The sequence below is a fragment of the Trichophyton rubrum genome, assembly GCF_000151425.1.
Source record: "Trichophyton rubrum CBS 118892 genomic scaffold supercont2.11, whole genome shotgun sequence".
Taxonomy (NCBI): domain Eukaryota; kingdom Fungi; phylum Ascomycota; class Eurotiomycetes; order Onygenales; family Arthrodermataceae; genus Trichophyton; species Trichophyton rubrum.
Window position 1 is genome coordinate 275,716 of NW_003456418.1, and position 26,120 is coordinate 301,835.

Here is a 26,120-nt window from a genome sequence, read left to right on the forward strand (position 1 = left end):
ATGATAGACAGTCCTCCGTAGTGTGGTTGACAGTTGTCCCGTCCCCTGACACGCAGCATATGTAACGAAGCAAGCTATCATCAGGAGCCGCGGGACCCAGACCCAAACAATCAACTTAGTCGTCGTCGTTTTCGTTTCTTTTTCCCCCCCTTTGCTCGTTCATCGTAATCGTGTCTCTGGTTCTGTCCTCTGGCCGCGCAACCTGACCGTTCATAAATCTATATGTATCAGGGGGTGGTGACGGGCCGGCCCGTGAGACATTGACCAGAAGCCAGCCCAACTCCTTCAGCTCCCGTTTCGTATAATCGTAGCTCACCTGTTCTCTCGTCCTTCCAAGCACAACCATATCATCCGCCTGTCCACCGTCCACAAGCCCCGATCCCTGCGCGGATCAACCTACGCCCCGATCTGGTGGCTGCATGAGACGAGACGAACCTGGGCAGTCCACGCATCTCGGCTCTTCCTTTTTCTCTCGCCTGCCCAGCCTCGTCCTTGCCCTCGCCCGTAGAAGTAAGAAGAAGAAAAAGCAGGGCAAGTTAGTGATCGTGACTTAGTCAAAAAGAAACCAAGCCCTGGGCTTGCTGGCCTTGTAACTTATCTCATTGGCAATAATATATATGCCTGGGGGCGAGTGAAACAATATTCTCCCCCATGGACGCCAGCGCCGGCCCCATCCCTGCTGCTGCCGTCCTCCTCCTGATGCCCTGTGCTGGCTCTCTTCTGCCTCTGCCGGCTCGTCTCTGCTCGTCTCTGCTCTACATGTCATTTCTGGCGCTGCTATAAACTCGTTCTTTGCGTTCTGCTTGCTCTGCTCTGCTTGCTTGTCTGTTCTGTGATCAGTTCGTCTGACGCCGCGTCTGGCTGCATATCAAGCCCTGCCCTGCCGCCGTCAGCGTCCGTCGAGCTCGGAGAAGTGTCATATAACAGAATCCAGCTATTAAACAAGAACCTTACTGTCCCTATCTCGGTCTCTCCGTCTCTCTCTTTCTCTTTCTCCGTCTCTGTTTGTCTGTTTTGTCAACTCAACTGCCTGCCGCCCCCTAAGCCCTAAGCTCCCCCGGCCATGCCGCCTGCCTGCGCGATGCCCGTCTCCTAGACTGCTGCCGCTGACCGTCTCTACCGTCCTCAACTCCTCCGTCGCCCTCCTGCACCTGCTATGCCTGCGGCTGCTGAGACGATGCCGGCGGAAAAAGAGCGTCGCTTCTCCCGTCTCGCTGCGCTGCTGCGTCGTCCGTCGTCGTCCTCCTCCTCGTCCGCCAAGACCGCCGCCGCCGCCGCCGACCCAGCAGCAACGTCGACCTCGGCGACCGCCAGCGCCGCCAACAGCATCACCACCACCACCGCCGCCGCACCCGCCAGCCAGAAGGACAAGAAGGAGGACCTCAAGACCGCGAGCAGAGCAGACGAGCAGGCCCTGGACGACGCTGTCGACAGCGACTCGACGCCGCGCCTGTCGCCCTGGACCTCGCTGCCCGACCAGCTGCCGAGTGCCTCCACGGCCTCCACCACATCCACGACTTCTACGCCAGCACCAGCACCAGCACCAGCACCATCTACAGCGACATCTACGACATCTGCAGCTGCAGCTGCTACGACCAGGGCCCGGCGCACTCCTCGACCAGAGGGCCACAGATTGGGCGTGGATTCGCGGCCCAACAGAGCTCCCTCGCTCTCTAGTCCGTCGCAGCAGCAGCATCTGCAACATCTGCAGCATCCACAGCACCCACCGGGACAGCCAATTGCTACGGCTGTACGGTCTGCTCCCGCCGCTAGACAAGTCCCCTCGCCGCTGATCGAGTCCCCTGTTACCTCGAACCCGCCTCTGCCTCGCGCGAGACTGGTCAGCGTCGACAACGGGAAGGACGCCCGACGCTGCGACGACTTTGCCTTTGCGCCGTCACCAACCTCACAGCACGGCCGAGACCCTTCGCCTGCACAGCTCCAGAGCCGGATCCAGCGCCAGTTTAGCCGTCGAGGGAGTGTCGGTGGCTCGGCTCGACAGCTAAACAGTATTACTACTACTACTGCTGCTACCGGTGGTGGTGGTGGTACTGCTTCCATCACTTCGGCGTCCTCGCTTTTCGACGACCCCCGTCAAGGCCTTCCCTCCCCTACCACATCACCGATATCAGCATCGCCCGTCTCGGCTGCTGCGCCCGGGAGAAGCCCCCAGATACCCGAGCAGCTGCCAAAGGGGCCTCGACGACCTTCTCTTGCCGTCAGGAGGCAGTCTCTCGTCCCCGCGTCCCAGCAGCGGCTCATAAACACCCTGCTTGAGCCACCATACACCAGTGGTGTCGAGTACTTCCCCCGTTCTACGCCCACCATCCAGTTCGACATGATCAACCGCAAGGTCTGGGTCAAACGGCCCGGCTCGTCTCCCACACTCGTCCTGGTCACGGAGGAAGACCTGGTCGATGACCTCCGTGACTCCATCCTCAAGAAATACGCCAACTCCCTCGGTCGAACCATCGACTCTCCAGATATCGTCATCAGACTCATCCAGCGAGAGCCGTCTAGCAGACACGGCCAGCTGGAACGAGTCCTGGGGCCCGAGGAACCGCTTACTCGCACACTCGACCATTTTTACCCCGGCGGACAGACGATAGGTGAAGCCCTCATCATCGAGGTGCCCCCACGACGGACTCCAAAGGCCTCCCCTCTTACCCCCTATGCCCATACAGACGACTCCCGGGGCATGGAGCAACAAGGCGGCTACTTCCCGCCCATGCATATGATTACTCCTAACAGTGCTACTCTCAAGGACTCCATGGGCTCTCCCCATCCAAATTCCATGCAGGTCATCAATACCGGCCAGGTGCCGCCCATCCCTTCGCCGGGAGTACGTGGGCCGTGGCAGCAGCCACCACATCGAAGCAGCTACCATCAATACGCCGGCTCTCAGGGGCCCGGCTCTCTCCCATCGCCCTCAAATGGTACGTATTTCATAACGTTGAATTTTTTTTCCTTTTTCTTTTTTTTTTTTTTTTTTTGTCTATTTTCTATTTTTCTATTTCCTATATATTAACGGATTCACATATGTAGACTCAGTGAATCCTCATCCACCAGCCAACGGCGTACCTACCGCCTCATCACCCCCTTCTGCAGCAACTCCGCCCGCTCTCCCTTCAGAACCAGCTCCCAAATCCGTCTCCCCTCCTTCTCGTGTCGCCTCCCCTCGTCCCAAGGGCCTTGAAAAGCTGAACAAGAACAGCAGCACCAACTCGAACCCGCTTCCAACCTCCTTACTCGACGGTGCAATACCCCCGATCAATGTCCTCATTGTCGAGGATAACACCATCAACCTAAAACTGCTCGAGGCCTTCATGAAACGTCTCAAGGTCCGCTGGCAGACCGCTATGAACGGCCGCGAAGCAGTCAACAAGTGGCGAGAAGGAGGCTTCCATCTCGTGCTCATGGATATCCAATTGCCCGTCATGAGTGGCCTAGAAGCCACTCGTGAAATCAGACGGTTGGAACGGGTCAATAACATCGGCGTGTTCCAGCGTTCGGCTGGGCCGTCCTACTCCGCATCCATGGTTGGGTCGACGCCTACTTCGCCTTCTGTCGCGGAGACTCCATCCTCCGAGTCGAACCCTGAAGACGAAGTCAAGCCCGAGGATCTATTAAACAAAGAGAACCAGTTCAAGAGCCCTGTCATCATCGTTGCCTTGACGGCAAGCAGCTTGCAGAGTGACAGGCATGAAGCACTGGCCGCAGGATGCAATGACTTCCTGACTAAGGTATGTCCCTATTTTCACCCTTTTAAAAGTTATACACTACAGACAATTGAGCTAACATAACATAATCCAGCCCGTAAACATCGTCTGGCTCGAGCAAAAAGTAACGGAATGGGGCTGCATGCAAGCCCTGATTGACTTTGAGGGCTGGCGTAAATGGCGTGGCTTCTCAGATTTAAACAACAATTCTTCTACCATTGCCGCCACCATCAGAAAGGGCAAAGAAAACGCCGGCCCAGCTTCAGACGCCACTCCTCGAAAACTTAACCCCATAAAGTCACTCTTGGCAAAATCGAGCAATGGCAACCTCAAATCTAAATCACGGGCCGCGCCACCATCTACCACCTATGCAGACGGGACAGACGATTCCTCAACGGTCAGCTCCACCATCACTGTTGCCCCGAGGACGGATGGCGGTTTGTCAACGCCCGTTGGAACTGCGGTTTCACCTGCATCGTCTTCACCCACGCCCGTAGCTACGAGAAGATTACCTGTAGCCTCCAAGACGCAAAACGGAAGTGCAAATGGCTCTACGAGCTCACAAACTTGGAAGAACAGCCAGCGGAACGGTGTTCCTGTGGGAGCTGCGCCTCCTTGAATCTGTTCACTTCTATGTTATGTCTTATCTTCACCCATGTTGATATCCCATGCATTCCTATACATACTTAACCATCATACCATACCCACCCAGCACCAACCCTCGAATGATCCACCCCCCCCCCCCCCCCCCATTTCACTTCAAAACCCAAAATTATTTTCTTACCAGTTTGTTGTTTTCCCCTATTTCATCATTCATTCTTCATTCATATACCATATCATTTTCATACCGTACCAAGTCTGTCGTGATACCATTCGTTATGTTCCCTTCAACTCCCCTATATTGTGATCTTGATCTTCAGTTTCATCCATCTTCATGCCCTGACTGACTGACTTATTGATTGATTGGTTGATTGGGCCGGGAAGCATTATCGTTCACATATCATGTTCTCATTTCGCGTTTACGTTTCTTGTAATGGAGGAGTTTTCATTTTTATCTATATATGCGATCATCTGCTCTACCTAATCCCGTTCTTTTACTTGACTTCCTCATATGTATTCATTATTCCTTGTTTACTTTATTACCTTCATGGCCTGGGATGTGATATTTGCTTTTTTTTCCTTTTTATGTATACGGCCGTTTTTTCCTTATTCACTTGCAGATGTCAGCTCCAGTTTGCAGTCCCAGTTTCAGTTCCAGTTTCGAGGATCCAGTTACGTTGAATAAGTTACAGCATGGGACACCAGTCGGTCGTCGGTCAAGTCAGTCGTGGACAGTTTGCAATTTTTGAGAACACAGCGTCTCTATCGCATAGGACAGACAGATAAAACCACCCAAAATTGGAAATGAAATACTTTTTCTTTTCTTTTCCAGATGCTTTCCTTGCCTTGTGTAATAACCAGATAACCAACCTGTATTTCGTACCCTTGAAGGTATGTATGAGTCAGTGTGACTTGCATGGTACGATTTTTTTTCCGTCTCGGGCTTTGCGTACCAGAGACCGACCTCGGTATCGTGAATAGCCGTTGATAATGCATGCATGCACGAATGCATGTCATCTGCAGTGTGCAGAACTGTATCCCGCCGGTTCGCACGACTGACACACCCACCCTCGACCGCCCGTCCGCCATCCACAATGCAGTGATACATGACCAGCATGAACCGCACCGCATCCCTCTCCCCGTCCCTCTCTCAGCCCAATTGAAAATCCATCCCGCCCGTCCACAGAGCATCCAGATCACCCCCCGTCGCCATCCCGTCCGTTCAGTCAGATCTAAAAATCCTGAACCCCCGTCTCCCCCTTCAACACCCTGTCTCCTCCTCCTCCTCCTCCTCCTTCTCCTCCTGCATCATCAACAATCCACTCCGGCTCTTCCTCGTCGAAATACCGTTCTTGCTCCTCGCTCAGATCATCGTACTCCTCACACTCATCTACAGCACCATATTCAAACTGGTCATCTGCACCCTTCACGAATCTCATTTCCATCTCGTATCGCCATCGCTCTGCACCCTCGGCTTTGGAAGAGGGTATCTCATCAGCGTCTTCGGCTAGAATCTCACCGTTTGGCCCACGACTGTAGGTTAATAGTGAGTCCGGATCGGGGTTGGCAAGAGCTTCCATTTTAGCTTCTGCGCGTTCTAGATCTGCTTCGAGAGTGCCGGAGTGGCCTTTTAGCCGACCTTCAGCTTCGCGCTCGCTTGCCGTCTGGAAGCGGCGTATTAGACGGTCATAGAGAAGGGGGTCTAGCGATTGTTAGATGGATGTGTAGAACTGGTTATGAGGGTGTGATTACCTGCTAGTTCTAGTGCTGGGGAGAAGTATTCGGGATGGAGTTCAAGATATCGCTTTCGTCTGTTTTTTATTTGTATGGACGCTGGCGGGTTCTTGGGTTGCGGGCGGGATGTGGGTATATATTTCTCATCTTGGGGTATATCTCGCCCTTTGTCTGAGGTCATGGGGAATAATGGCATCGTATAATCTTTTGATCATTTGCATACGGTGTAGCTATGGGGTATCAGCTATGGGGTATCAGCGCGTTTGGATATCTGATATCTTGATAGTCCTGGCATGTTAAGTTAGTTAGGCCGGTATAAAACGCCAAGCACGGTGATGTCAGCTTTAAGCCTCCAAGCTAACAGCTTTTAGTGTCAAAATGTTCCAGATAATCGAGCAATAGACGTGAATGGCCGATCACTATGGCGCATTCAGAGGGCTTCAATGCGCGTACCAGGGAAATATCAACGTTCCAGCTTCTGTTACATTGCCTCCTGGATATATGACCAACATATATACCCAGTTGACACAACACCATTAGTTACTCGAGTCTACCACTCCTCAACGCCATCATCTTGATACCTGTATCGTCCTACAGCCATCTACTCCATCTTCTCCATCCTCAACTCTCGTATCATCATCTTGTCTTCGATCTTCATATATATTCCCTGTGATATCCCAACTCGGCGACAAGTCTTGCCACTTTAAGGACGCTTGGGCCAACCTCGGCTGTCTTCGGGTTTTCCCCACGCAACGCGGCTAAAGGTGGGGTTAAAGCAGCGTGCTCCATCGCCCGATCCAGCCAACAGCAACACTTCTTCACATCAACCTCCGGCGTCGCGACAGATTTCAACATTAACACCAAGCTGAAGGCATTGAGGATCGTTCTTTATCGAGATATGCTCGTGGTGATGGTATAGCTGTGTTTTGGGGTTTTGGTATATAGACCTGTCCAGCTGGCTCCGTTTCTCTCTGGTAGAGTGTGAGGTTGATAAGGCCAGGTCAACAAAACTTTGAAACACGGCGGCTTTTGAACACATATACATATACCATTCCACCATGGCGAAATCAAAGTCGACGCCTTCGAAGCCGGCTGCTGATGAGAGTCAGCCCGCTGCCTCGACTCCAGCAGCTAGGGAAGCTGTCCGCAGGCCGGCAGCTGTCGCCGCGAGGAAGTCTTCCCTGCCGGAGCTCTTCTTTGCTGGCGCTATGGGAGCAGCCGTGATAGCCCTTGCTGGAGCGTATTCTTATGCATCCCAGCTAACGCTTGCTCCTATCTACGGCTCAGCTCCTGCTGGAAAATACCACAACGCCGTCACTTTGATCGCAGGAGGCGTGGGATCTCTGGCTCACTCTTTGGTCCAGAAACATGCCAACCCCATGGTCACTCTTCCAATTCTCACATTCTACATCCCTACCATCCAGTTCTTCTTGTTCAAGTTCAGTTATACTCTCGGGCCGGTTCTGGGACCTATCATTACGGAAACACTCACCTTTGCGCCTCTGGTTGCATTGTCAGTTGTTGTCCCCGGGGTTTTCATTCAGAAACTGAATCTGAGCCCGAGATTGAAGCAGGGCATGGAGCAAGGAAATATCATAGCTGCATACGCTCTTTTCAACGCTACCAAGACCAAGCTTGAACAAAACATGCCCTACTACCTCGGAACAAGTCTTGCATTGACCAGCATCGGCCTTCAATTCATCATTGCTGCTGCCCAGGCCATTCTCTTACCATCCAAGTGGATTGTGCTCGCCATTCCTTCGCTCTTATTCACGGTTATGTTCAACCACCATGTCCCATTACCTTACAACACGGGTTTACTCAATGCTTCTCTTAAGGCGGACAATTATACTCTACTTCACCGTCAGGAGTCCTTGACCGGATACTTGTCTGTGCTAGAGAACACGGATGCCAAGTTCAGGGTGATGAGATGCGGTCACAGTCTTTTGGGTGGAGAATGGCTTCCACACCTAATGACCAAGGATGCCAAAGTATCTGATCCGGTTTTCACTGTTTTTACTGCGCTTGAGGCCGTCAGGCTTGTCAAAAAAGACTCTCATAAACCAGAGAAGGCTGACTGGAAGAAGAGCGCGCTAGTCATGTAAGTCACTCCGCATATCATTCTCGTCTAGATATATATAACTCACAAGTTATTCTAGTGGACTGGGTATTGGAACAACTCCTTCGGCCTTTGCAGCCCATGGGATCAACACTACTGTTGTGGAAATTGATCCAAATGTGCACCAGATTGCTATGGATTACTTCGAATTCCCCAAGAAAGTAAACACGGTGATTGAAAATGCAGCCACGTTTGTCCATCGTGCCAGGCATGAAACCCCAGTTCAGAAATACGACTATATCGTCCATGATGTTTTCACTGGAGGTGTGGAGCCCTTGGACCTCTTTACTCAGGATTTCATGGAAGGGCTTGACACCTTACTGGATGACGAGGGTGTCATTGCTATCGTAAGTACTAATAGCCCTAAATAATAGGTATAGCAAATAACGCTAATATAAAAACAGAACTACGCCGGTGATATTGCCCTGCCACTTGCTGGCCTGGTGGTTCGGGCTATCACATCCACCTTCCCATCATGCAGAATATTCCGTGACAACAAACCGCTACCTGGCTCGTCATCTAGAAGAGACCTGACAAACATGACCATCTTCTGCAAGAAAACACCTGGTACTATCAAATTCAGGATCCCCCAGCCTGAGGACTACCTCGGAACGTACTCACGAAAGGAAAACTTGATTCCACGCCTCGAGTTCAGCCCTGGCTCATTTGCAAGGGATACTGAGGGTAGGGAGGATGCGTTGGGACCAAGCGTGCCTAAGGAGCTCGAATATTGGCAGTTCCAGGGTGCCATTGGCCATTGGCATGTTATGCGTGGTGTCCTTCCGGATACTGTCTGGGAGAAATGGTGATTTGCAGCGACTTCATCAAAGTGCAGTTTATTCATTGATATCTATAGCGGTGTATTTTCTATATTATATACTCTAGCCTCTTGACGTGAAAAAATTCGTAACCTCGTGTGCAAAACAGATGTATAGTAGTAGATGGCATGAAACCACCCAACGCATGGCTTCCCCAAATCAGTTCAGGCAAACTCCAGACCCTTCGACAACGATATTCTTCTTGATCCGCCGGATATCCTCATCATTAAACCCAATCTCTTTCCTCATGTACCCTTCCACACCCCCATACTCATTGTCCAACCATTCAAGCGTCCCAATGATGGCGGCGGCCTTTGCACTCGTCATTCTCACCGCTGCATCGCGATCCCCGCCAACAGAAGGATGCTGGAGCAGCTTCTGGATAAACTCCTCCCGAAGCCCGTCCAGTCCAGCCTGCGTAAGCTCGTACTCTTTACCAATAACTTCATTATCCAACACGCCCGCAAGCCTCAGCACCAGCGCAGCGAACACACCCGTCCTATCCTTCCCGGCCGTACAGTGGAATAGCAGCGACTGCGTAGGCTGGTCTCGAATATGTTCGAAAACAACCTTATATGCAAACTTTGCTCCGCTGACGAGAATATCTTTATACGCACGTATAAATCCTGCAGGCCCCTCGTCGGCGGCGTAGTCTTTATATCTTAACGCCAGGTTGGCTGGGCTTGCGTCCTGGCCCTTGAACACGGGCACATGAATGAATGTGGTGCCTGGTATGTCTACGAGCGGATACCGGGCTATTTCGACCTCGGAGCGGAAGTCATAGATGTATGATATGCCCAGCTCATCGACTAGAGTCTTTGCTCCCGTGGGTGTTACGCTTGATAGATGCGCAGACCGGTATATGAAGTTGCGCCGTACTGAAGTGGTGGGGGAGACGGTGTAACCACCGACATCTCTGAGGTTGTTGACGCCTTCTACAACGTAGAAAGGGGGAGACGGTAGAGTAGGCTGTGAAGGGGTGTCTGACATGACTTTTTCACCCTTTTGATATGTGTAATGGAGTAATTGGCTTGATTTTTTGGGCGATGTTGGTTCCTGCAGTGGCAGCGTTTTATATGAATGTTGCTTTGCACTAGAAGTCGTGCCTGAAACTAACTACCGAGGCCTATCAGATTTCCCTGCGTCCTCATTTGCCCGAGTGTACGTGCCCTTAACAGAGGCCGAATGCCATCTCATAACTCAGGCAGACCTAAAGATGGTCATATTGTATCTAGTCTTGATATGGTCTTGAGATGGAATGTTATATCTTGACCTCTCGTGCAGTGAAGGAGTTGATTGGTTCTCATATGAACCTGCTTGCTCCTTGTACCATCATTAGAAATTCCCAGGACTTTCAGTATTCAGCCTCTAGTAAGAGAATCCCGGTCTATAACAGTCAAACATTCGATAAATGATTGTTCACCCGAAATATTTACTTGGTTGCATTTCATCGTCGTTCACTGGCTCTGATAGTCAGACATATGGAGGTAAAAGCAATTAAATGTTCTTCAAGCCAAATCCAGCAAAATTTATTCTGGAAATAATAGCAACGCCGTTGATTTGGTATCTCACTTGGCCTCTCAGCCATGCTTGACCTATCATTCTTCTGATAATAGAAATGTTTTTTTGAGCGGTGTTGTTGAATTGATGCATCTTTGCCGGCTGGGCCAGTGGAAATATATGGCTTAGTAAGTAATATTGATACCATATTCGTATATATTTCGGCTGCCTAAGCATTGACTTCACTGAATTATGGCGTAATAATGGTATGCATTTCGTCACAACCCACTCCAGGCAGCAAGAGAGCGTCATCGTCAGCTTCATGACTCCTTCATGACTTCTTCAGGGCCGCAAAAAACAAACAAGAGTACTTAATAAGCCCTGATTTCCCTCTATTTGATGCAGATACGAAGAGATACCTTGCATCAAGCCTTAAGCAAGTAACTACCAAAGCAGCAGTTGACTGTCTACTCTCACTGTTTGCGTGTGGAATACCAGCCATGGCAGAGACAGACACAGCGGAGATCCAGTATATCGATGGAGTCAAGACTCTGGTTCCCTTAGGTACTATCTCTACTATCTCCGCCGTCTCTGGCGTCACAAACTCCCAGATGAGCCCTGTTCTTGCCAGTTTAGCTTCCGACGTGAGACCTGCTAACCATGGTGAACAAGGTTAGAGAACAACCCAGAGGTGATGTCCCACCTAATCCATGAACTGGGGGTGTCTCCGAAGCTGGGGTTCTATGACATCTACAGCATCGATGACCCAGACCTGATGGCGTTCATCCCGCGGCCAGTTTACGGCCTTATCTTCATCTGTCCCCGCGATGCATACTACCGTACTCGCGAGAGTATGGGCACAGACAACATGCCCGAGTACACGGGCTCGGGACCAGACGAGCCCGTCTTGTGGTTCAGACAGACCATCAAAAACACCTGTGGTCTGATGGCTCTGATTCACTGCATCAGTAACGGGGAGGCAAGGGAATATATCCCCGCAGGATATGAACTGGACCAACTGTTCAAGACAGCGGTGGACCTGGCTCCTACGGAGCGTGCTCAGTTGCTGTATGATTCACCATTGCTAGAACGAGCACATCGCTCAGCTGCGAGACGAGGGGACAGCACCGTTCCGGCTCCTGATGACAAGTGTGGTTTCCATTATATCTGCTTCGTCAAGGGGTCAGACGGCCACCTGTGGGATTTGGAAGGCGGGGTGAAAGGCCCTATCGATCGAGGGCTGCTGGAGGAGGGCCAGGATGGGTTGAGTGAAAAGGCTCTCGAGCTTGGGGTTCGAACGTTCCTCAAGCATCAAAGCGATACCGGGAAGGGAGTCGACGTATCTGGCTTCAGCATTGTGGCCCTAGCACCGAGCATGGATTGAGAGAAGATAGAAGCAGGTGAAAGCGGTGGGAGGCAATTACTGAGCGATATCAATCAATTATTCACTTCGATTCCTGTTAGCTACGAGGTATCTCCGCACGCCCTTCCTGGTCGGCTAGGCCGGCTGGCTGGGTGTATTGGATCAACAAATACTCGCTATATGATAAGTTGTGATGCATATAGCAGGCAGAGACATGCCAATGGTGTCTGTCGCCTAGGGTGACCCCAACTCGCAATGCATGTCGACAAAGCCTATAGCCTACTTTCTGAAGTATAAAATACCCGATCCATGTGAAATGACGGGCATAGAGTCTCTCTCGCATTCCTCTTGTCTTGACTATACAGATAATGCCACAGAATAGAAGTCAAGTCCTGCTGCGCTAACCACCAAAGGAAACCCTTTTTAAGAACGGACTGTAGAATATAGTTATTTAGAAGCTCGTCAGGCTGCAAACCCTCTTTTACGCTATAAATTCAAGGTTGGGGGTGCCTGGTGTTTCTTTCTTGTCCTTTTCTAGCGTTTTCTTAGCCGTCTTCCTGGTCCTTTTTTTTTTATCTCATCTTGCCATCTAAATGTGTTATTCAACCTTCTGCTGCTCCGGGGCTGCGGGTCCGTCACGTGAAACTGTCTATCTCGACCTCCAACCAGCAACTTCGACTTCAACTTCGACTTCAGCTCAACGAACTTCAGCCTACGAACGATCCGTCGGCCCATTCATCGAAGTGTCCACCATGGCTGGTATTGCAAGGGGTGTCTGGATCGGCCGCAATTTCGCATAGCCAGCAAGAAGGCATCGGACAGTGACCCACAGGGCAAGACATGTCACGCTGTCAGCGAACCGGCCAGGTCTAGCGAGGATTCTTCATCCTTCCTCGCATTTTCCTTTTAGGCAGTTCTCCGAGACGCCAGACGGTTGACAGGGGGAACAAGGCGGAGATGGAGAAATGAAGTAGAGGAACAGACATGAGAAGACGGGTGAGTGACGGCGACACGGCGGAAGACGGGTAGCTCGCACAGAGGCTGAATGAAGGGGGTTACCACCATCCAGATCCGCCCTAGTCGCGATATTGGCTAAGACCAATTAGCAGCTGGCATATCCACCAGGATCCTCTCGCCCTTTGCTTGCGCTGATCCCTCCCAACTCAACGGAAGAAACAGGCTCGCTTGGCTCCATCTTCTGCATTTTTTGCTCGTCTTCTGGAATGGCACAGAGAAAGGGCCTGCAATCAGAACGCAGGCGTGGGGAGAGATCCCCACAGCGCCCCAGTAACTTGGCGTTGTAGCCTTTTCTGTCGTTTTTGCCCCAGGAAGAAGCAGAAGTCTGCGATAACGAGTAAAGAGCCTGGGTTGACTCGCTGGAAGCTCCCCTGCTCAGCCAACACGGCAGGTCGACTGCGCCGTACCCTACCCCCAGTCAGAGTTATGGCCTCATGCCGCCTTTGTTTGACGTGCCATTTCACGAGCGGTTGCCAGGGCATTTCTCTTTCTTATCAAGACACAGGCGAAATCAGGTGAATTGGGTAATTGGCTCTGGCTAGTGGTTATGGTTGCCACCCAAAGCTTTTCCAGCCATGCATGACTGTGGCTTTTTTTCCAGGCACCCGCACCAACACTTGAGGTATCAACATCTCGTATCAACAAGCAGACGAAGATCCATTTCCCGCATCTGCCCGCACAAGTGATTTCTGGAGTATACTTAAAAACACGACTATTTTCATGACAACATTCGGACCTGAGGGCCAAGGCTAGGCCAAAGATTCGATTTGCTAATAATAAACCAAGCGTTATTGCTCTTGTCTACCCAAGCTCATTCGTATCGGCTAATTGCATATCCATTTCCCTTTCCTTCCATATCGTATCCGTGCTAATATGCGTCGTTCACAATCCCTGGTTTTGCTCATATAATCTCCGGGGTGAGGGATCCGACCAGACATGCTTTTGAGCCGAAGCTTACCTCGATATCTTGCGAATGGGAGCTAACCCCCAAATGCCTTCGCTATGAGTTTAGTTACCTCCACAGACCCATCTTGTTCCATTGCTCCATTGCAGTGATAAAAGACGTAATTTTAAACGGCGAAATTGCCGAAGGGTTCAGCACCCAACAGCAGCAATATCACTCCGGTCCTGATTTGAGTACAGAGAACGGAGTGCATATGCATGGTTAGCTTGACAACGCTTGCCAGGAAGAAGGACACATTGGGACGATGATAAGAGAGGGGTAATCCTGCCCCGGCTTTTTCTTTTCTTTCTCCAGGTTGGGAGGGCCGGGGTACATCCTAGCCTGGGGAACGAATGACCAGGTTGAAATCCCACGATGCTGACAGAAAAACTGGGGCAACCTTGGAGTTGCTGCTGAAAAAGCAAATAATGGAAAAGGAAGAAAAGGAAAACGCGACAGAAGCTCGCAGAACATGAGCTAGAGGGTGATTGGAGTACGAGAAGAGGAATGTTTATTTGATTGACCTGATCTGACTGGGGCCAGTCCTCGGAAAGAAATAAATGGAAGGCAGACGGCCGGTGATTTCTTGCAGATTTCCTCCTCTCCTTCTCTCTTTCCTCCCTTCCAGTGACAATTCCAGAACTCTCCTGATCTTCTGGTTCTTGTATCACGCATATCAAGAGAGAAGAAGAAGAAGAAGCTATTAACTTAGCTCCATTCACAATGGCAGCAGCCAAATGGTTGATTGCCTCCTTGGCATTTGCCTCGTCAGGGCTTGCATTTACCCCAGAGTAAGTTGATGTTGACCTACTGATCATCATAAATTGCGACGAGACTGGATATTGACGTCTTTTCAGGGACTTCATCTCTGCTCCACGAAGAGGAGAGGCCATCCCAGACCCCAAGGGTGTAAGTCGATATGTTAATCCATAGATACTCTCGGAGGCTCAACTGACGTTTGCCTGAAACTGTTAGGAGCTTGCCGTCTTCCATGTCTCCAAGTACAACTTCGACAAGAAGGACCGCCCATCCGGCTGGAACCTCTTGAACCTCAAGAACGGTGACATCAACGTTCTTACCACCGACAGTGATGTTTCTGAGATCACCTGGCTCGGAGACGGCACCAAGGTCGTCTACATTAACGGAACTGACTCCGTCAAGGGGGGTGTTGGTATCTGGATCTCAGATGCCAAGAACTTCGGCAATGCGTGAGTACATCCATGATCCTGTCCATAACGGTCTATAACTACGGACAAGGGTTCAAGTACTTACAATTGCAACAGCTACAAGGCCGGTTCCGTCAACGGAGCGTTCTCTGGCCTCAAGCTTGCCAAGTCCGGAGACAAGATCAACTTCGTTGGTTACGGTCAATCCACAACTAAGGGTGACCTCTACAATGAGGCCGCCGCTAAGGAGGCTGTCAGCTCTGCTCGCATCTACGACAGTCTTTTCGTTCGCCACTGGGATACCTATGTTGGGACTCAGTTCAATGCCGTCTTCTCTGGTACTCTCACCAAGAGCGGAGACAAGTACAGCTTCGATGGCAAGCTCAAGAACCTCGTTCAACCCGTCAAGTACGCTGAGTCTCCTTACCCACCATTCGGCGGCTCTGGTGACTACGATCTCTCCTCTGATGGCAAGACCGTCGCCTTCATGAGCAAGGCCCCAGAGCTTCCAAAGGCCAACCTCACCACCTCTTACATCTTCCTCGTTCCACACGATGGTTCCCGCGTCGCTGAGCCCATTAACAAGCGCAATGGTCCTCGCACTCCACAGGGCATTGAGGGTGCTTCCTCCAGCCCAGTCTTCTCTCCAGATGGCAAGAGAATTGCCTACCTCCAGATGGCAGCTAAGAACTACGAGTCTGACCGCCGTGTCATCCACATTGCTGAGGTTGGCACTAACAAGCCAGTTCAGCGCATTGCCAGCAACTGGGACCGTTCTCCCGAGGCTGTCAAGTGGTCTTCTGATGGCCGCACCCTCTACGTCACTGCTGAGGACCACGCTACCGGAAAGCTCTTCACCCTCCCCGCTGATGCTCGCGACAACCACAAGCCTGCTGTTGTCAAGCACGACGGTTCCGTCAGCTCTTTTTACTTCATCGGCAGCTCCAAATCTGTCCTCATCAGCGGTAACTCTCTCTGGTCCAACGCTCTCTACCAGGTTGCTACTCCCGACCGCCCTAACCGCAAGCTCTTCTATGCCAACGAGCATGATCCTGAGCTCAAGGGTCTTGGTCCCAACGATATTGAGCCTCTCTGGGTCGATGGTGCTCGCACCAAGATCCACTCTTGGATCGTCAAGCCAACCGGTTTCGATAAGAACAAGGTCTACCCACTTGCTTTCCTCATCCACGGTGGTCCTCAGGGCTCCTGGGGTGACAACTGGAGCACCCGCTGGAACCCACGCGTCTGGGCTGACCAGGGATACGTTGTCGTTGCTCCTAACCCAACTGGTAGCACTGGTTTCGGCCAGAAGCTGACCGACGACATCACCAACGACTGGGGTGGTGCTCCATACAAGGATCTTGTCAAGATCTGGGAACACGTCCACGACCACATCAAGTACATTGACACTGACAACGGTATTGCTGCCGGTGCCTCCTTCGGTGGTTTCATGGTCAACTGGATCCAGGGACAAGACCTCGGACGCAAGTTCAAGGCCCTCGTCTCCCATGACGGTACCTTCGTTGGATCCTCCAAGATCGGAACTGACGAGCTCTTCTTCATTGAACACGACGTAAGTATTCACTCCATGAAAACTAAAACATCCCCTGCTAACCATTATCTCTAGTTCAACGGAACCTTCTTCGAGGCTCGCCAGAACTATGACCGCTGGGATTGCTCTAAGCCAGAGCTCGTCGCTAAGTGGTCCACCCCTCAGCTCGTCGTCCACAACGACTTCGACTTCCGTCTCTCCGTTGCTGAGGGTGTCGGTCTCTTCAACGTCCTCCAGGAGAAGGGTGTTCCCAGCCGTTTCCTTAACTTCCCCGATGAGACCCATTGGGTCACCAAGCCAGAGAACTCTCTCGTTTGGCACCAGCAGGTCCTCGGATGGGTCAACAAGTGGTCTGGCATCAACAAGAGCAACCCTAAGTCCATCAAGCTTTCGGATTGCCCCATTGAGGTCGTTGACCATGAGGCTCACTCTTACTTCGACTACTAGACTCTTTTATGCTTAACGCGACCATTTGATGTCATGTCTTTATAATAGCAATGCATATATTGTAATATCTTCACACTTTATTCTTCCTCTACTTTTCTACCTCTAGTATCAGTATTCAACACATCGGTCTTGCCTCTATCCAACAAACCAATGACTATATTTGCTTGATAGAAATGACCCTCGATCTGGTATCTTGTTGTCCTGTTGCCACAGAGAACCAGAACTCACATCATCCTTGCGTTGATTTTGCAGTCTGAGAACTGCCCTGAGCTGGCAGTAGAAAGTTTCTGTTGACTGTGTAGAGAAGCGCCAGAGGCAGGGGTTGAGTTGTAAACCGCACTTACGAATACTTAAACATATTTAAGCAAATGCTGTGGGTTTAGGATGACAATATATGGCGATGCAGAGCTGGACGAGGCTCAAGACTATGAAACATATTTCTCTGACGGTGAGAAATTAAGTTACACTTAATTCCTTGGTTTGAATCTATGTACTTGAAAATGGGTATCGTACAAAGCAGATGATAGAGAACGAGTAAATGGTAACACGACAAATGAAAAGCGATTAGCTAGGTTGGTTTGCATGAAGCTGACAGTGTATATTAACCAATGTATCGAAAGGGCCTGGAAGACGACCGAGAAATTAATCAGTAGATGATAGGTTTAAGTTAGACACAACAATGACCTCAGTGTGCACCTTAAACGGTAGCAAGATTTGAAGCTAAGTGGTTGTGTTAGACCTTGGACTACCACCAGACTTCTTCATTAGGCCGGCAAAGAAGGTAGCTAGCCCTTCATTACCAAGCTTGCCATCGGTACCTTGACCGATAGGAGGTATGCCGGGAGATGTTGGCCCGCCTGGAGGTGTTGGTGATACGGAACCACTTCTTACCGATGCACGGCTAGCTTCTCTCTCCTAGGTGTGGTCATTAGTAGTGCTGGACATATTCTGAAGAAGATATTAAGGGGAATCTTACCTTTAATCTCCGTAGCATGTCATCAGCATCGACTTGGATGCCTCCCATATTAAACTGTACAGGGCCAATATGCTCATTTACCCGGTTCATATCATCTATGCCCATCATCATGTCTGAGTCTTTGATGACACCGCCGCCCTTGCGCATCTGTCTTTCTTGTTTCTCATCCTCTGCTTTAAGCTGTTCAAGTACCTCAACCTGCTCTGTCAGGAATGCCTGGGAATCAACCGTTGTCACTTCAATTTGACTGCCTTCCGACTGCCTCGTACGAGATATCGATGCAGCGCCTTTGGGATCTTTGATAGTTTGTTCATAAATAGCCACTGCACTGGCTGCAGAATCTGGGTCTTCGCGCTCTTGAGTTTCATCATCATCACCTGAGCTGGATCGTTTCAGAGATTCTGGTGGCCCTTGTATCTCAACGGACCAACTAGTCCCAACACCCTCGATATTAAAACCTTCCCTGATAATCCTTATCTTACCCCATGAATCCCAATTTGAAGGAACTAATATCTTGTCTCTGTCGATGACATTATGTTTGAGAGATTGTCGTTTTAGGAGTGAATGGATACCGAGTGATGACTGTATCAAACCTTGTAGTGAGTTGGCCAAGAATCGGGTGGTATATATTAATGATGATCCATCTGGTGGGGAAAGTATCAGCAATAGGAAGTATACGGGTAAAGTAAAAGAGGAGACATACGCTTGAGAAGAATCGTTCGCATAAACTGTAAGATGTAGTCGAACTCTTCTTCTCTCCAGCCATGATCTTTTTCTAGTTGTTCAATCTTCTCAGCCTGTTTGGTAGAGTCCACGTTAGCACCGGAAGCAGCTTTGATGATAGGATAAACGTACACCCTGACAAACAACACATGTAGGAATGCCCAGCCCTTCATCCCACTCGCCGGGGCCTAGGGGTATAGAAGATACTGGACCAGACCCTGGGACGTGAGAAGGATCTAACCCTCTCCTACGGTCCTTCCAGTCACTCATAACCTCTTCCATAACAACTTTCGTCTCGTCATCCAGTGATATGAGAACCGAGCGCAATAGCCGGACCCATTCTCTCAGTTCTCTAACCCATGTCCAGGGGTTTTCCCAGTCCAGAAGAAAAACTATCAACATCTCAGGGACTGTCTTCGGGTTAATCAAAGGTTGGAGGAGGGGAGCGTAAGATGCTGATGGTTCTGAGAGTAGATAGATTGAAATTCTAGCAAGGATATCTATGGATGCAAGCGCGTATAATTAGCCTACAAATCAAGGAAGTATTAGAGGGTAATCTTCCTTTCTTACCTTCCTGCTCCGCATCGAGAACATTCTGGTATGTATATCCGAGCGCAAACTGGTTTGCAATGGGTGGTGCTTTTTGCTTTCGTCGTTCTGCAGGTAGCCCGGACTCAGCGTGATCGGTAGATAACGTTGCTAGAAACTCTCGTTGGCTCTCTGGGGTACCACCTGGAATAACACATTATTAAAACCGGCCTGCAAATTCCATACCAGGCTACTTCGAAGATATATAGAAACATCAACGAAGCTGAGGCGTTTCCCGGTACGTACCAAGCACTAGCAGTGTCTTTTCCGGTAACCGCTTCCCACTCGCTCCAGCATGAAGCATGGACGACCAAAGCTCCTTTCTCCCATCTTTGCTGGCCGGTCGGCCATCGGAGCCTCCCTTTGAAGCTGAGATCTGGCTCAACCGCTGTCCTGGTTCAGGCATGCTGGCGCGACCATGCCCTGGTATACAGGTGTCTAGCTAGGAACGTGAATGGGGTTTCAGGGATGGTCTGCGGAATGAAACGGCGCAGCAGAGTAATCGTACTCTGGATATTGAGAAGGAAGCCAAATTGACGCCTAAAGAGATGTCGCTGGAGGGTCTTTTAGTCGCTGAGAACGGCGTCCTGGTGAAAGTGATATTTAGGATGTCGGAGATTCAAGTCGAAGATGGAGTTGGTTCTCCTTAACTAGCTATCCATGCCCCCAAGGGGGCGGCCACACACAAGACGCGGTAAGTTCGAGCCAGCGAGGGACCACTAACAACCGGTTATCCTGTCGGCACAGGAGGTTTGTCTCTTCTCTTAATATCGTGCCAGACGAAGCTCAAGTATCTTACGTAGAGTTTTGGACGGCCTTTGGATGTTTTGTTGTTTATCAAGAAGTGAACCACGTGACCTTTAATTTGAGCTTGAGGAAGGAAAAGAAGCAGAAAAGCTACAATAAGAATGAAGAAATTGATAAGGCTGATTATAACTGCTATTATCTTGCTATTCCGACATCTAGAAGTGTAGCTGGTCTATCATGAACGCGATTCGTCAGATTGAAGCTCTAAATAAAAGAGAGCTCGAGAATGCAGTGTAAGGCTTCCATTCTATAGCATCTTGACGGCGCGTTGCTAACAGCTGCTTTGCTTCCGGTTTAGGCCTCCAGAAGCTTCCTGGCACGCTGACTACCGCGACACGGCGTATATCTACATCGGAGGCCTTCCGTTCGATATCAGTGAAGGTGACATATTAACAATATTCTCACAATACGGCAATCCAGTGCATTTAAACCTGGTTAGAGACAAAGAGACGGGCAAAAGCCGAGGATTTGCATTTCTTAAATATGAGGACCAGCGAAGTACGGATCTAGCTGTTGACAACCTTGGAGGAGCTACAGTGCTAGGCAGAGTGCTCAGAGTGGACCATGTGCGGTACAAGAGACGTGATGATGAAGGAACGGAAGATAATCTTGTGAATGTGGATGAGAATGGAGAGATGGAGTCAGACCGGGATGCAGAGGAGGAAAAGGAGAAAGAAAGAAGTAGTCGACGGAGGTCTAGGCGGCATCAATCCGAGGAACGGAAGAGGCCTTCTCGACCGCTATTGAAGGAAGAGGTGGAACTACAGCAGCTGATGGATGAGCATGACGACGAGGATCCAATGAAGGAGTATCTTATAAGGGAGAAGAAGGAAGAAGTCGAGAATGCATTGGCGCTGGTTAAGGCCAAGAGCAAATCGAGTAGGCGAGATCGAGATCGAGATCGCAGCCGGGATGGCCATAGGTCATCCCATCGCCATCGACATCATAGGAGGAGGCACAGTGAAGAACAACCGCGGTCGAGGGAAAGGCGGTCACCACATAGGAGCAGGAGGGAGGTGTCCAGGGAACGGTCAAGCGAACGAAGACATCGTCGAGAACGACGGGATAGGAGTTGAATTATCTCTATCTTGCCTATTAACATCTAATGATACAACGCGAAGTTTCGCAAACGACGGACTGCCCCCTGAAGAAATCCTAATACGCCGCTTTTCTGCAGATGCATCCACGCGAAGGGCGAGTCAATATATTCTCGCGTTTGAGTCAGTCAAACCTCAGGGCTGAAGGATACCAGGCCCTTGTGCCGAACCACGGGCGAGTGCATTGATTCACTTCTCTGCGGTAGGGTTCGATTGGGAATATGACTGTCAATGATTAAACCGGTTCCAAAATAATAGGAACTGTCTGCGTGGATTAGATGATGTTTTCCTTTGTCCTGTGAGTATAAGTATGGGTCGAAATTGCGAATCTCGATTTGCTGGATCAAAATAAAAAGGCGCGGTCTTTCAGCTTCCGAGATATCGTTTCCACCCAGCTCTAAGACACTGCCGGGTCCCGTCACTCGCCTCTTGAAGAACGAAACGTTCCCATCTACCGGCTTTGCCAGCTCCCAGCACGAGCAATGACTTATCGCTCGTCCAGCCGATTATTCCTTTTGAAGGCCGCTCAGAAGGCGCACCTGGTGGCGGAATGTAGTTGGAGCCAAGTGGTTCTTCGCCAATATCAAATCTTGCACTGGCAAATGAGTAGACGTCTGAGAAGACACGGGGAAGAAAAGGCAGTTTGCTTATTATCCCCCATCCCCGATTTGTTGATTCTTCCACGGGAGCGGTTGCCGGTGCATTGTCTGTTTCCTGTCCATTTCTGGCATGTGGGATGTCAAATATGTGTAGAGTTACCTTATCAGATGTGACCGCAAGAAGTGTATTCGATGGAGATATTGCTAGAGAGAATATCTCCGCTGGATCAAGACCTCTTCGAAGCTCAGCCATCTTCGCCCCATTACTAGTAGCGAATAATCTTATAATTGTCCCCTGTAAGCCGGGTTAGCGGATATTATTTTTGGTGATGGGTATGGCTTAAATACTGTTTGACTTGCGGTGGCGAGCACCGCTCCATCACCGCTGAACGTCATTGCACTCAGGGGTGAGGTATGAGCCGGAAGAATGCTAACGTTCCCTGTATCTAATTTGATCAATTGAACCTGTCCTGCGGATCGGCCGGGGACAGCAATATGTGTCTCTCCAAGGCAGACAAGGCCATGTGGGTTCTCTCCAGTCTCGTAGACGGCTATCTTCTTAGGTGGGACTGAAAAGGCGTAGAGATGGACACAGTCATAAAGAGCAACAGCTATGCGAGACTTTGTGATGCGCACTCGCAGAATCGAGGTGCGAAATTCAAGAGTCATGGCAGCGACTTGTTTTGCATCATCCCATATTATTACCTACTGGAAGTGAGTATTCAAACATAGAGAACAAAGCAAAGATCGTGGATACCTTGTTTTGGGGGAACTTGGGGGTATGGCCTCCTCCAACGAGGGCCAGGTAATTGGACTGTCCAACCATCTCAACTATGCCCACTCCCGCGTTGAAGTCTGAGAATTTTATGAGTTAATCGTTCACTGTTAGCGACAGTGTCAAGAGGCCTTACCTCTGGATACCTTGAGCTCGCATGGATCCGAGTTGAATACTATACGAGACATATTAGTTCTATGTTTACCTACAGCCTTCTAACATGCATAGAAACAACAACGACCAGCTTACCGCAGAACCCAGAGTTCAGTCCAACGGAGAAACAGCTGCTGTCACTGTTGAATGAGGCCGTCAACGACACCGGGCCTCCAGAGGCATCAATCATCTCTCTTGTATTCATGATTGTTGGTTTGGTCGACCCCAGCTACCAAGCTACAAACCGATCAAAGAACCACCTCCAAAGCTATACACCCACCCAACAACCTTCTCGCGCGTTGAAATCCCAGTCACTGGCGCTCAAGTGGGCTATCTTAATTCACAAACCGGAAGTTGCTGAGTGTTTGCACGTCCCAAGGCAATTAAATATTTTTATATAACATCATCGTCACTTTGAACCAAACATAAAACGCCATAAGGTCATCGCCGGGTCACATGACAGGGTCACCCAGCGCTTCCCTCTGCTGCTTCTCAGCTTTCTCTGTCACTTGCGGGCGCAAACCAGCCCAGTTGGAGGGTGATTCCGTCTCCCCGCCATCGCTTCTACCCATCTGCCCAACACTAGCAAACCGCCTGTGGCTTCACCTTTCTCTCCATGTGAGTAAAAAAAAAAAAAAAAATAAGGGGCGGAAAAGGGGCAAGGAAAAAAAAAAAAGAAAATTACCAAAATTACAGACGCCCGTAATTCGTGGTAGTGGTGCACAGGCGACGTATGGAGATTACGCACAGGGGCTGTATTGATAGCGTATGAAGACTCTTTTATGGCCAATAAAAAAGTGCGATACTAGGCAAAGTTACAGTATACCCGCAAACGATGCACTTGCCGATACGGTGGGTGACGGTACGGTAACTCCACGTGATTCAACCCCCTAAAGCTGCCCTTGGCCGCAGTTTGTTAATTTACCTCTTTTACTCCTGCCTCAACGCCCAAGAAAGACACTCGCTTCTCCCCCTGCTGAACGACGAGACCAACATCCAGCGCTGTCTCTTGCGTCCGCATCTTTCTCCTGCGCTGGTGACTGTCTGCCTGCTGCTCGACCTCTTCAGTTCAGCTCCCGGATTCCTTCTTTTGCTTCTTCAGGCCACCAAGGGACAAACTTCCTATCAATATCTCAAACCCCCGAGTCCATCACCATGTCAGCCCCAAACAACGTACGTGCCCTCTTTCTCCACGGTATCCTTGCGCTGAGTCCGGTCCATACGGGCCTCTTATGCATGTATACTGGACCCTCTATGGCTGAAAGAGTGAGATATTTACTGACCCGGCGGGCAAATAGATCAGAATCCGTAAGAAGAAGAATGTCAAGAAGGGCATTCAATTTAGTTTGATGGTCTGTGGTGCGAGCGGAACTGGTACGTCTCGTCATCACCCTTGATTATAATCGCCGTTATGTGCTCTTAGCTGATGCCAATGGCTACAGGCCGCACCACCTTCGTCAATACTCTATGTGGCAAACAGGTCCTTCAGGGGAAAGACGCCGATGACGCCCAGACCGCTCACCTTGAGGAGGGCGTTCGCATAAAACCAGTTACTGTTGGTATGGATACCCGAGACTACGATTCTAGCTTGACAGGATGCTGACTCCGTTTGAAAATAGAGCTAGAACTCGACGAGGAGGGTACTCGCATTTCTCTCACCATTGTCGACACCCCCGGATTCGGTGACCAGATCAACAACGAAGAGAGGTAAGCAGTCCATCTTTTTTTACAGTCATTATATGCAAACAGCTAACACTGGCTAGCTTTTCTGAAATTGTTGGATACCTCGAACGCCAGTATGACGACATTTTGGCCGAGGAGTCAAGAATCAAGCGTAACCCTAGATTCCGTGACAACCGTGTCCACGCCTTGCTCTACTTCATCACACCAACTGGCCACGGTCTCCGAGAGCTTGACATTGAGCTCATGAAGCGCCTCTCCCCGCGTGTCAACGTCATCCCCGTCATTGGCAAGGCCGACTCTTTCACACCGGCTGAGCTTGCGGAGTCAAAGAAGCTTATCATGGAGGATATCGAACATTACCGTATCCCCGTCTACAACTTCCCATACGATATTGAAGAAGATGACGAAGACACCGTGCAAGAGAACGAGGAATACCGATCACTGATGCCCTTCGCCATCGTTGGTTCCGAGGACGTTCTTGAGATCGGTGGTCGTAAGGTACGGGCCAGACAGTACCCTTGGGGTGTTGTAGAGGTCGAGAACCAGCGCCACTCCGACTTCCTGGCTGTCCGCAGTGCTCTCCTCCACAGTCATTTGGCCGATCTCAAGGAAATCACCCATGACTTCCTGTACGAAAATTACCGTACCGAGAAGCTCAGCAAGAGCGTTGAAGGAGGTGCTTCTGCGTATGTTTTCACACTTTCCTCAATATACTTTACTGGTTGCTGCTTGGCCATTATGTTAACGACATTTTAGTTCTCACGACTCTACTATGAACCCTGAAGACTTGGCTTCCCAGTCTGTCCGCCTCAAGGAAGAACAGCTCCGCCGAGAAGAGGAGAAGCTGCGTGAAATCGAGCTCAAGGTGCAGCGTGAGATTAACGAGAAACGACAAGAGCTTCTGGCCCGTGAGAGCCAGCTGAGAGAAATCGAAGCCCGCATGCAGCGTGAACAAGCTGCCCAACAGAGCCAGGATCCTAACGGAGACGCGGCATAAGCAAAACTTCCTGCCAAGATATGAAGCTAAGCAGCTAAGAGGGAGTTAAATAGCTAATACTTGCGCCGTTTGATACTGCGGTTAGGACCTTTTTCTTTTTTTGATATTCGGAACGGAGGTCGCACACTCTCATACACAGAGTGCGTAAAAGGAGGAATGATCCCAAGTCGCGCATGCTGAGGGGATATAAAAGAATAATGGGAAGTAAATGTCATGCTTGGAGAGGGAGACTCGCGTTTTTACACCAACCATTAGAGTGCACATTTCCCTATTACTGTCACTCGTTTTTCTACATGCCTTCTTTGTTTTATCCTCATGTATACCTCAAATCTCAACCAACCTCCACTCCCTAGCTTTCCCTTTTCCTTTTTTCTCCCCCCGACACCCTTTCGCTTCTCTCCTTGTGTTCCTATCTGTGGTTTCTTACTTACCTTTCCTCGGCTATTACGTCCCTATCTTGCTTTGCTTGAACTTCAGCTCTCCAACTTCTGCCAAGTAGGGGGTACCCCCTATCCAGCCCGGTCATCCCTTTATTTTATCTTATGCCCTCTATTCTTTCTCCTGATGCAACCACCGCCCACCATTTTTCCATACCCGGTTACCGCGCGTGTTTTTCTTTGACCTCTTACTATTTTAAAGAACAAGAAGAGTAGTTTAATTAATGGTTATTTAATCCTATGTTCCCTTTCCAACTTGTTGTATCGTCTGCTGGCCTAATTTTTATGACTTGATCAGGCCATCACG

At 50.1% G+C, this 26,120-nt stretch overlaps 10 protein-coding genes across 13 annotated transcripts; 5 read left to right on the top strand and 5 right to left on the bottom strand.

Moving 5' to 3' along the window:
- Positions 1-1,177: 1,177 nt before the first annotated feature.
- On the top strand, positions 1,178-4,450 carry TERG_07855 (uncharacterized protein; the record flags this gene model as incomplete). Its single annotated transcript, XM_003231507.2, has 3 exons — positions 1,178-2,936; positions 3,046-3,743; positions 3,814-4,450. The coding sequence occupies 3 exons, from the start codon at positions 1,178-1,180 to the stop codon at positions 4,336-4,338; spliced, it is 2,982 nt and encodes a 993-aa protein (XP_003231555.1). The 3' UTR covers positions 4,339-4,450.
- A 1,101-nt stretch (positions 4,451-5,551) lies between these two features.
- Positions 5,552-6,249, bottom strand: TERG_07856 (uncharacterized protein; the record flags this gene model as incomplete). The annotated part of the gene is made up of 2 exons (XM_003231508.1): positions 5,552-6,021; positions 6,072-6,249. 2 exons carry the CDS (start codon positions 6,247-6,249, stop codon positions 5,552-5,554), a joined length of 648 nt encoding a protein of 215 aa, XP_003231556.1.
- Positions 6,250-6,803: 554 nt separating this feature from the next.
- TERG_07857 (uncharacterized protein) lies at positions 6,804-9,640 on the top strand. Of its 2 annotated transcripts, XM_003231509.2 has the most exons (3): positions 6,804-8,154; positions 8,213-8,519; positions 8,577-9,640. In XM_003231509.2, the coding sequence occupies exons 1-3, from the start codon at positions 7,112-7,114 to the stop codon at positions 8,979-8,981; spliced, it is 1,755 nt and encodes a 584-aa protein (XP_003231557.1). In that variant the 5' UTR covers positions 6,804-7,111; the 3' UTR covers positions 8,982-9,640. The 2 variants fall into 2 exon arrangements, with proteins under 2 accessions (XP_003231557.1, XP_047607385.1); XM_047750484.1 differs by having other exon boundaries at positions 8,213-9,640.
- Positions 9,150-9,980, bottom strand: TERG_07858 (uncharacterized protein; the record flags this gene model as incomplete). The annotated part of the gene is made up of 1 exon (XM_003231510.1): positions 9,150-9,980. The coding sequence occupies one exon, from the start codon at positions 9,978-9,980 to the stop codon at positions 9,150-9,152; it is 831 nt and encodes a 276-aa protein (XP_003231558.1).
- Positions 9,981-10,990: 1,010 nt separating this feature from the next.
- Positions 10,991-11,874, top strand: TERG_07859 (uncharacterized protein; the record flags this gene model as incomplete). The annotated part of the gene is made up of 2 exons (XM_003231511.1): positions 10,991-11,054; positions 11,168-11,874. 2 exons carry the CDS (start codon positions 10,991-10,993, stop codon positions 11,872-11,874), a joined length of 771 nt encoding a protein of 256 aa, XP_003231559.1.
- A 3,199-nt stretch (positions 11,875-15,073) lies between these two features.
- On the bottom strand, positions 15,074-16,951 carry TERG_12606 (uncharacterized protein; the record flags this gene model as incomplete). The annotated part of the gene is made up of 1 exon (XM_047751545.1): positions 15,074-16,951. The coding sequence occupies one exon, from the start codon at positions 16,949-16,951 to the stop codon at positions 15,074-15,076; it is 1,878 nt and encodes a 625-aa protein (XP_047607386.1).
- Positions 16,952-17,698: 747 nt separating this feature from the next.
- Positions 17,699-19,671, bottom strand: TERG_07862 (uncharacterized protein; the record flags this gene model as incomplete). The annotated part of the gene is made up of 6 exons (XM_003231514.1): positions 17,699-17,893; positions 17,955-18,598; positions 18,658-18,751; positions 18,810-19,177; positions 19,248-19,409; positions 19,512-19,671. The coding sequence occupies 6 exons, from the start codon at positions 19,669-19,671 to the stop codon at positions 17,699-17,701; spliced, it is 1,623 nt and encodes a 540-aa protein (XP_003231562.1).
- A 578-nt stretch (positions 19,672-20,249) lies between these two features.
- TERG_07863 (uncharacterized protein) lies at positions 20,250-21,148 on the top strand (the record flags this gene model as incomplete). The annotated part of the gene is made up of 2 exons (XM_003231515.1): positions 20,250-20,305; positions 20,371-21,148. The coding sequence occupies 2 exons, from the start codon at positions 20,250-20,252 to the stop codon at positions 21,146-21,148; spliced, it is 834 nt and encodes a 277-aa protein (XP_003231563.1).
- A 387-nt stretch (positions 21,149-21,535) lies between these two features.
- On the bottom strand, positions 21,536-22,980 carry TERG_07864 (uncharacterized protein; the record flags this gene model as incomplete). Its single annotated transcript, XM_047748839.1, has 2 exons — positions 22,117-22,980; positions 21,536-22,063 (listed from the first exon to the last, which is right to left on the bottom strand). Exons 1-2 carry the CDS (start codon positions 22,435-22,437, stop codon positions 21,536-21,538), a joined length of 849 nt encoding a protein of 282 aa, XP_047604829.1. The 5' UTR covers positions 22,438-22,980.
- Positions 22,981-23,342: 362 nt separating this feature from the next.
- TERG_07865 (uncharacterized protein) lies at positions 23,343-26,056 on the top strand. 3 transcript variants are annotated; one of them, XM_003231517.2, is made up of 6 exons: positions 23,343-23,869; positions 23,995-24,070; positions 24,139-24,255; positions 24,316-24,403; positions 24,460-25,065; positions 25,136-26,056. In XM_003231517.2, exons 1-6 carry the CDS (start codon positions 23,852-23,854, stop codon positions 25,374-25,376), a joined length of 1,146 nt encoding a protein of 381 aa, XP_003231565.1. In that variant the 5' UTR covers positions 23,343-23,851; the 3' UTR covers positions 25,377-26,056. The 3 variants fall into 3 exon arrangements, with proteins under 3 accessions (XP_003231565.1, XP_047607387.1, XP_047607388.1); XM_047750485.1 differs by having other exon boundaries at positions 23,343-24,255; XM_047750486.1 differs by having other exon boundaries at positions 23,343-24,255; positions 24,460-26,056.
- Positions 26,057-26,120: the final 64 nt, after the last annotated feature.